The following is an 8,590-nucleotide window of genomic DNA, read 5'->3' on the forward strand; positions in this document are numbered from 1 at the left end:
GAGGAGGAGGCGCCACTCAAGCAGGCTCAGATGTATGAGGTGCGCCGCACATGTCCCCGGAGGGGGGAGCCCGCCTCCCTCCTCGCTGCACTCACCTCGCATCGTGAGCGACGCAGGCGAGTCGGAAGGCGGAGGCGGCGACACCGCGAGGCGGCTCGCTGCCGGTCACGGCGACGCCACGAAGCCGCCAGTCGTTTTCGACGCGCTTGTGATTGAGGCTGTCGCCAGTGTCCCAACGGCGGGAGGGAGGCAGGGAGTAGCCGGCTACTTGGACGGGCGCTTTGGAGCAGGTCAAGGCGGTGTGCGGCGGCCAATCAGAGGATAGCCGGGCACGGACTCGGCCCGCCTTACGCGGGCCTCTTGGTGCTCGTTTGAGCCCCCTCTGGAGCGGGTCGCTCTGTGTCTGTCTTGCGAGAGGCTTCTAGGCGTTGTCGACGTGCGTGAGGAGTGGGATCCGAGTCAAGAGTGGAGAGAGAGATGTAGAGGGAGTTCTCCGAGAGAGAAATCTCAGATAGAGAATTAGAGATCATGATTCATGTGCCGCGCGGTCGGGTGCGCCACGGCGCGGTGCCGCGACACGTGCGGAATCCGGACCTCAAGAAATGGGTCTCTCTCTCTCGCTCTCTCCCCCGCTATACGGCTTACGGGGGGCGCTTTTTACGCGCGGCCTACTTAAACGACCGCGCTTTTTAAGCTCCCCTCTCGAAACTATTAGGGCGGTCGCATTCATAGCTCGGACACCTGGGTCACCTGACACCTCCCGCGGGGGCCCCGGCGGCCCGGCGGGCGGCGCACACCGCTGGCCGTGGCAGAGGGGTCCTGAGAGAGGTGACGGACAGGACCAGAGGTGTGCCCCTACCAGGGGCCGAGTGTGGGTAAAAAGGAACCGCGAGCAGCGAGATTGTTGCGCGCGCAGCGTTTTAGAGAAAAGACAACGCGGCTTCGGTACATACGATATACACAAGGCCTCGGACCAGGCCCACTCACCAGATGCGAGAGACAATCTCATGACACAAGGGACTCACAAGAATCCGGACGGATACGGGATACGTGGACACGCTGCGGAGTGGGAGAGGGCCGAGAAGTGTGAGATACATGGTAAGACGGGCACGAGCAAGAGAGCGACAAGACCGGGCGGGTGTGCTGCCGCACTGAGGCGGCTAGTGGCGCGGGGGCAGCTGGCATACTGGGCTGGGGTAGAAGCGGGGAGTGGAGTGCACACACGAGGGAGCAGGGTTCACAACGTACATGGCATCAGGCGCGGCGGGGGAGGGGGGGCGAGGGGAGGCTGCTCCACACACCCCTCCCTTGGCCCTCCCCCCCCCCTGGTGGATCGCGCCGCGCGCCGCCCCCCCAACCCCCCCCCCCCCCCTTCCTCCTTCTCCGGCGGAGGCAGAGGCGGGGAGAGGCGGAGATTTGGCGGCCGGCGGCGCTAGTTGAGGACCCAACGCTCGAAGCCGTAGCCCACGAACTTTGAGTCCGTCGTCTGGAAGCCGGCGCCCTTGAAGTCGAAGGGCAGGTCGTCCGCCGCCGCGTCTAGCTGGCCCACCTCGCTCGGCTCGAGCCTCCAGCCGAGCGCGCCGAGGTTGTCCTCAACCTGCGAGACGCTCGACGCGCCTCCCACCGGGATGGCCCCCTTGCACATGACCCAGTTGAGCGCCACCTGCGCGGGCGTCTTGCTCCGCGCCGCCGCCACGTCCGACACCGCCTCGAGCAGCGGCAGCACGCCGTTCCGCGGGATGTCGCCGGCGGTGCCGCCGCTGCCGCCCTCGAGGTAGCGGCAGAGGTCCGCCGCGCGCTGCGGCGAGACGCGCTTCTCGAGGACGGCCTGGCGCAAGTTGCGCGCGGCCAGCTTGCCGGTGAGGAGGCCCATCGCAAGCGGGTAGTAGGCGAGCGTGCGCACGCCGAGCTCGTTGCCCTTCTCCAGCGTCGCGAGAGAGCCCTGCCCCAGGAAGCGTGGCGGGAGCGGGTGAGGGATGAGGCGCCGCCGCCCGAGGCGCGGTGCGAGGGCTGGCGCGCACCTCGCGCCGGCAAAGCAGGTTGAAGGCGATCTGGTTCGAGACGAGCGGCACCCCTTGCCGCGCCAGGTGCTCCTGCGCGCGCTCGAGCAGCGCGCCGCCGTAGTTGGAGACGCCGACATTCCTGACGAGCCCGCTCTTGTACGCCTCGGCGAGGCCGTCCCAGTAGATCTCGTCCTTGCGGTCGACGACGCCTGGGCGGCGGGGCGGAGGGCTGGCACTCCGCCGCTCTCGCCCGAGGAGGAGGGTTCGGGGGTCGCAGGAGGAAGGAGGGGAGCGGGTTTGCACCGAACGCGCGGAACGGCTGGATGATATCTGGCATGTGGAGCTGGTAGAGGTCGATCGAGTCCACGCCGAGCCGCTCGCACGAGCCGCGCGCCGCGTCGACGACATCCGACGCCTGGCGCCGCCACGGCGTCGGCGTGAACTTGGTCGCCACCGTCGCGCCGCGTCCCCACTCCGCGAGGTTGGACTGAGAAGGGCAGGGGACCGGCCGGGTGAGGCGGCGGCGAGGGGGGGGGAGGGGGAGGATCGCGGGCGGCGGTGCAGGGGGGGGGGGGGGGGGTGTCTGTGACTCGGCGGGGACGATGGACGGCTCGCGAACCGCGCAAAGGTCACTCAGGGTCACTCAGGGCCTCTCCCCGCACCTCACAGTCGCCGCCGAGGTAGGACTTGTCCACGGGCAGCCCGAGCCCGGCGAGTGCGGCGGGGATGAGGGAGAGTGGCGATGCGCCGTACCGCTCCGCCGTGTCGAAGAAGTCGAGGCCGCGTGCCTGAGCCGCCGCAGCGACGCCGGCGATGCGAGCCTTGTCCTCCTCCGTCTTGCCGTTCCACGCGATGGTGCCGATGCCGAGGGAGGGGAGGGAGAGCGTGCCGACGGCAGTGCGGTCGGTGACAGCCGGCGTGCCGCCGATCGTCGACGCGCGGCCAACCACGGCGGGGTGCCGCCGGGGTGCAACCACGGCGGGGGCGAACTGGAGTAAGAACCCGGCCATCGTCAAAGGTACTTTCCTGTAAAATGCTTGCACAAGAAGAAATGCAAAATCCCTATGTACCGATCGCTCGACCTCGCAACCCCATATACACCCAGTCTACATCTACTCAAGATGCAAGTACAGGGAAGCAACGCTGACAGGGTTTGCGATGAGGAGCGGCCCGACGGGTTTCTCGGAGGTTAGACGTTAGTGCACCACTAACCGCCGAAGCGCAAGCGCTGGGAGCAAGAACACTACGACCTGGGTCGGGCTCATACTAGCACCCCACCTCGCGAGCCGACGTTCTGGCTCAGCGATTTTTTGAGACCTTTTAAGAAACGAGGAGGTTTGGGGGCTTAACTTGCCATTTAAGAGATTGCAGGCATGCCGATGAGAGCCGCGACGGAGTCTGCATGGGAGGCAGCGGAGGAGGCGGCGGTAGTGCTTTCACTTGCGGCCCGCTTGCTGTAGTCTGCTGGCCAAAAGGGCGCGCCAAGCGGGCCCACAACCTCGGCGAGGAAGGTGAGCAGCGGCAGCGGGGCCTCGACCTCGGCCATAAAACGCGGCAGTACAGTTACTTAGGCCCGCCACAAACAAGAAGGAAACGCCGCGGATCCGCCCGAGTAACTGATTTTGGCCCATGCGCATGCTCTTCCTCGTGCTCGTCGCGCGCTCGGGAGCCGGAGTGGCGGGGTCGGAGCTGCTGCAACGGCGCGAGTGGCCGCGAGGGGTCGTGCTGGGGCTCGCCAGAGAACGAGGCCACGGCGCGGCGCTCGCGGCGGCGCGCGAGGCAGCTTTGAGCAGTGCAGCGCCTCAACATCAGCTTCAAGCAGTGCAGCGCAACGCCAGTGGCCTCTCTGGAGCTGTGCGGCGGCTGGCGGGCCTGTGCGACGGCGCCGATCCGTGGGCTCGGGACGCGCAGTCGGCTCGCGTGCCGGTTGCCGAGTCAGCCTGGCTGGCGAGAAGCGCCAAGGCCTCCCCTGCATTCTGGGCGCTGCCCAGAAGTGCGCAGTGCCTTTGCTGCGCCGACGGGCGGCCTCGATGCGGATTGCCGCGAGTGGCGTGGGAGCCTCCAGTGGCACGGTCGTTGGTCAACACCGCGGCGCGCGCGCGCCGCGGGTGCTGCACAACAAGCGGAGGACATGGGCGGGCGCTCTATCGCTTTCCGGAGCTCAACTTTGACTATCGATTGCCGCCGGTTATTATAACCGGTGGGAGATCGTTCCGGCAGACGGGGGGATTCAACGCGGCGATAACTGCCCGAGACGTCCCTCGGGTGGTGATGGTCGTTCAGGAGGCGCCGCAAGAGGGGCAGCAGAAGTCGTGTCGCGCCTACCAGAACCTAAGCAGTAGTGGGGCGGCAGTGGACGAGGTGCTCTTCTTCCCGGCCGGGACACTCGCCTTTGGACACGCGGCGGGATGGGCCAACGCCACGGAGTCGGTTTATGCGAACACCCACGCTTGGGCAGGGGGTGGAGAGGACCCCCTCCGCCCGCCGAGATGCCGTCAACCGGGAGCGCTCCGCCGCCACGCCCGGCTGATGAACTCTCGGCACGTCAGAGTGCTCCTTTTTGCGCCAAGGAGGGATAACGTGGCTCAAACGGTGAGCGCCGAAGCGCTGCGGCGGCTCGCCTTCTTAGCGGGCGGCACCGGTGGGCGGGGGACCGGCGCACCAACGATGTGGGCCCCCACGTGGTATGGGGGCGGGGTCCGGCGGACGCTGGCGTGGACTGCGCAGACGTGTTGCGGAGCGGTGGACTTCATGGCACCATGGAGGGTGGTGCGCTGGCAGCCCGACTCCCTGTCGTTCCTACCTTTGTCAGACGGGGTCGTGGGGGGCGGGGAGGAGGCGAAGGACGCGGCAGAAACGCTGCAAGTGCTACACGGGCTTGCGGGAGAGGCCCCGGAGGAGGCCGTCCCTGACGGAGCGGTGCCGGCCGCCCTCCCCCGGTTCCTGCGACTAGTGGGAATGGCGGAGGCGGAGATGGCGGGTGCGCTGCTCGGGATGGAGGGAGGCGCCCTGAGGATGGTGGCCCGGGTGGCCAAGCAGCGCGCGATACAAGTGACGCGCCACTGGCAAGCGGTGGGGATCCCTCTCGAGTCGCTCGGGATGGAGCGCTTCCCCACGCTAGCCGCCTGTCATGGGTGCGGCGGTAAATTTCGCACACTGTTCCACGTCAAGCCGGAAGACGGACCTGCGGCTACGGGAGTGGCTGAAGAGGTGGTTAGTGCCATCCTGGAACGGATCTCGGAGCGGGTGGAAGGAGAGGCGGAGGAGGGGATGAGGACGCGCCTACGCCAAGCCATGCAGGGACAGGGAGTGTTTGTGTGCTTTTGTTGTGCAGCCCCTGTGGTCCGTGAGAAGAGGAGGCAAGGAGGCGGGTTAGGGGTGAGGGGGCGGCAGCCGCCACAGCAGGCGAGCGCACCCCGAGCCGGGGCTGCACCTGCGGGTCGGCCTCCCCCGACACGGACTCTGCCACGAAGGACACGAGACAGCCCGGTGAGGTTCGTACCGGCAGCTGACAGGGTGAGACAACGACAGGATGCGATCCGAGAAGCCGAGAGGGACCAAGAGGCCGCGGTGGCGGGCGAGAAGGCGGTCCTGGCGGAACTTAGGGCGATCGGTCTGTCGGTCGCGGACAGCACCGGCGTGCTCAGGCCAGTACAGGCACGAGAGGTGCGGGGCTTGGCTAAACGACTGGTCGGCTCGACAGATCTTCTTGGACAGGTTTTCCGGTGGGAGGGAGAGGACTACCTCGTCAACGACATCGCACCGGGGCCGACACAGTCGGGGGGGCAGGCGCTGAAGGCGTACGCCTGCTGTGTGAAGAGGCGGGTGGCATCGGCGGGCCCGCTGTCTGAACACAACTCGGCCTTTGATATCCGGGCGGTGCGGGATCGAATCGAGAAGGACCAGGCGAGGGGGGAGGCGACGCGACTACTGGGCGGTCTACGGCCTGATGCGGAGAGGGGGGGGGGAGAAGCGGGGCCGTCGACGAATCCGGGCCCTGCCCCCCCCCCTCCCCGAGGGGAGATGAGAGCTAGGCCCCCCCCCACGAGCGGGGTGGACGGCCGACGCGTGGAGCCACGGCTGGAATGGCCGCAGGGGCAGGGGGCATCCCCCGAGGCCCCGCCCCAGGAGGTGCGGCGGCCGGCGCCGCCATCGGGCCCGCCCCCGCCACCACCACCTCCGCCCCCGCCGCTGGAGCGACCGCTGGGTCGAGGAGCCGCCCCTGAGGTTCTGCACCAAGCGGTGCGGCCGCCAGTGCCGCCATCGTTTCCGCCACCCACACTGCCATTTCCACCCCCGCCACTGGAACGGCTGCAGGGTCGTGGGGCCGCCCCAGCGGCTCCACACCAGACGTTTGGGCCGCGAGGGCCGCCACCGTACCCGCCGCCCCTGCCACCGCCTCCACCCCCGCCGCCGGCGGGGCCGCCGCCGTATGGACCCGCTCGGAATAACCTGGGGGGTCCGGGACCGCCCCGCCGGAGGCTGGTGTATCCGGGCGGAGGAGATGGGGGAGGGGAGTTACCGCGGTACGATAGTGGGCCCACCGGCGAGCCGGAGGGCCGTGACCGGAGGGCCCCGGAAGGGACTTGGGGTCAGTTGTCGGAGGAGGCGAGAGATGAGCTGACGCGGCCTCTGAGAGGGGAGTCGGGACGTACGGGCTCACCAGGGGAAGGCCAGTCGCAGTGGCAACCGGACCACCACGACCTTCCACAGGGAGGGCCACGCCCCCCCGAGCCTGGAGAGGAGCCGGCGGAGGGGGGGGGCGAGCCGAGGACGACAGAGAGGCCGCGGGTGCGGGCGCGAGACAACCAGGGAGAGCGGGCTCGACCCCCCGGGGGTGGAACTGGTCGCGACCCAATGCCACCGTTCTCACCCGGGGTGACCCCGGCCGGGCCGCCGACACTCTCAGAACCGGTGGAGCTGGGAGAGGCTAGCGAAGACGAAAGGCGGCAGCGGAGGAAGCGACACCAACAACGAGGGAAACGACCACACCGGCCGTCGTATGACGCTCGGCAAGCGAGCAAGAGAGCGAATCGGGGAGAACCGGAGCCCCGGGAGGACCGAAGGTGGAGCCCCGGGACCGAGGACTAAGCAAGTGTCTGTTTGGGCGTGGTGTCCAGTGTAATGTCCACTAGCTCCGAGTAGAGGGGGCGTCCTGCAGTTAAGGGGAAACCCGGTACGCGGGTCCAACCCTCGGAGAACTGTGTTTACTTTAAGGCCCTTGCCCTGCGAACGCGCACCCCCGGGGCTAGGGCTCTCTAGCCCGTAACCCGATGCCAATCATCCGGCCCGCTGGGTGCGCTTCTGAGCTCCCCGGCCCTGGATGTGCGGTTGATGACTGCACTCCAAGTGCTCCAAGTGCCGCAACTTGAGCGCTGAGTACCCGTGTTTACTTTACGGCCCTTTCCCTGCGAACGCGCACCCCCCCCTAGCTAGGGGCCAGGGCTCTCTAGCCCGTAGCCCGATACCGACCATCCGGCTCGCTGGGTGCGCTTCTTAGCTCCCCGCCCGGCCCTGGATGTGAGGTTAATGAATGACTGCACTCCAAGTGCTCCAAGTGCGCAATCCGAAATTTTGCGAAGGAGGAGAAGCACGGAAGGGATGAAGAGACGCTGTCCGGGGTTGTGCGTTTATATTATGTGAAGAGACGCGGGTTGCGTGACTCTGTGCTGATTTCGGCCCTGGGTTGTGCGTACGTGAAGAGACGCTGTCGGGCATGCTACTCAAAGCCGCGTTCTTCGTCTCGGGCTTCCTGTTCTTGCCCCCCGCCCTGATCCTCATCACCAAGGGCCTGGAGGGTGCGCAGGAACTCCTCGGCGCGGCCAGCTTCACCAAGGCCGACCTCGAGTCGCCGTTGTTCATGCACGTCATGTACATCGACGCTGGTAAGAATGTGCTCGTCGCGGCCATCTGCTTCTGCGCGGCCACCCTCTTCAATCTCTCGGCGCAGCAGATCACCGGTTCCCTCATGATCGCGCTCGATCTGTGGTGCTTCGTGGTCCAGGTCATCGCCCCTGTCGGTCCGGGCGTCAAACCATGGCCGGCGCTCGATGGCCTCTTCAGCAACCCCGTCCTCCTTCCGATCGTCGGTGGCCAGATTGTGCTGCTCACTCTCGGACTCCTCACCTCCCTGTGTGGTGACGAGAAGGCAAAGACCAACTGAGGCGGCGGGAAGTCCATGTGACCGGTGTCATCGGCAGCGGCCACACGCGGCTGCACAGCCACGCCGTGTACTGCGTTATGGTAGCGGCGCCGATATGGTATCACCGCCGGGCGCTATATCACGGGGCGCTACATAGCACCCTCCAGCGATACGTATCGGCCGAGGCGATATGTAGCGCGGATGTCCGCTACATATCGGAGGGGCCACTTTCCTGACGACGGAGGAGCCCCAGAGGTCGGCCACCACGGTGGCTGCCGCCAGCAGGCACCATATACTAAACACTAAAGTTGCACGTCGGCGCGCCACGTCGCACGTGCGTTCGTCGTGTTTACGCTGTCGGTCTAGCAGAGCCACGCGTGAGATCATATTGCCCTCCGGCTCCGCGGCGCGCCTCGTGTGTGGCCAAGCAAGGCGGAAGGAATAT

At 67.2% G+C, this 8,590-nt stretch overlaps 3 protein-coding genes across 3 annotated transcripts in view; 2 read left to right on the plus strand and 1 right to left on the minus strand.

Moving 5' to 3' along the window:
- Positions 1 to 527, plus strand: part of EMIHUDRAFT_444371 (hypothetical protein) — a 1,189-nt gene extending 662 nt beyond the window's left edge. The window contains exons 2-3 of the mRNA XM_005774290.1: positions 1 to 39; positions 117 to 527. Coding sequence (XP_005774347.1) covers positions 1 to 38 — 38 coding nt within the window. The 3' untranslated portion in view covers position 39; positions 117 to 527. The remainder of the gene's footprint in view (positions 40 to 116) is intronic.
- A 905-nt stretch (positions 528 to 1,432) lies between these two features.
- EMIHUDRAFT_469722 (hypothetical protein) lies at positions 1,433 to 3,013 on the minus strand (the record flags this gene model as incomplete). The annotated part of the gene is made up of 4 exons (XM_005774291.1): positions 1,433 to 1,942; positions 2,022 to 2,212; positions 2,307 to 2,490; positions 2,666 to 3,013. The coding sequence occupies 4 exons, from the start codon at positions 3,011 to 3,013 to the stop codon at positions 1,433 to 1,435; spliced, it is 1,233 nt and encodes a 410-aa protein (XP_005774348.1).
- A 619-nt stretch (positions 3,014 to 3,632) lies between these two features.
- Positions 3,633 to 4,582, plus strand: EMIHUDRAFT_240761 (hypothetical protein; the record flags this gene model as incomplete). Its single annotated transcript, XM_005774292.1, has 3 exons — positions 3,633 to 3,929; positions 4,287 to 4,433; positions 4,574 to 4,582. The coding sequence occupies 3 exons, from the start codon at positions 3,633 to 3,635 to the stop codon at positions 4,580 to 4,582; spliced, it is 453 nt and encodes a 150-aa protein (XP_005774349.1).
- Between the last annotated feature and the right edge of the window lie 4,008 nt (positions 4,583 to 8,590).

The sequence above is a fragment of the Emiliania huxleyi genome (assembly GCF_000372725.1).
Source record: "Emiliania huxleyi CCMP1516 unplaced genomic scaffold EMIHUscaffold_315, whole genome shotgun sequence".
Lineage (NCBI taxonomy): Eukaryota > Haptophyta > Isochrysidales > Noelaerhabdaceae > Emiliania > Emiliania huxleyi.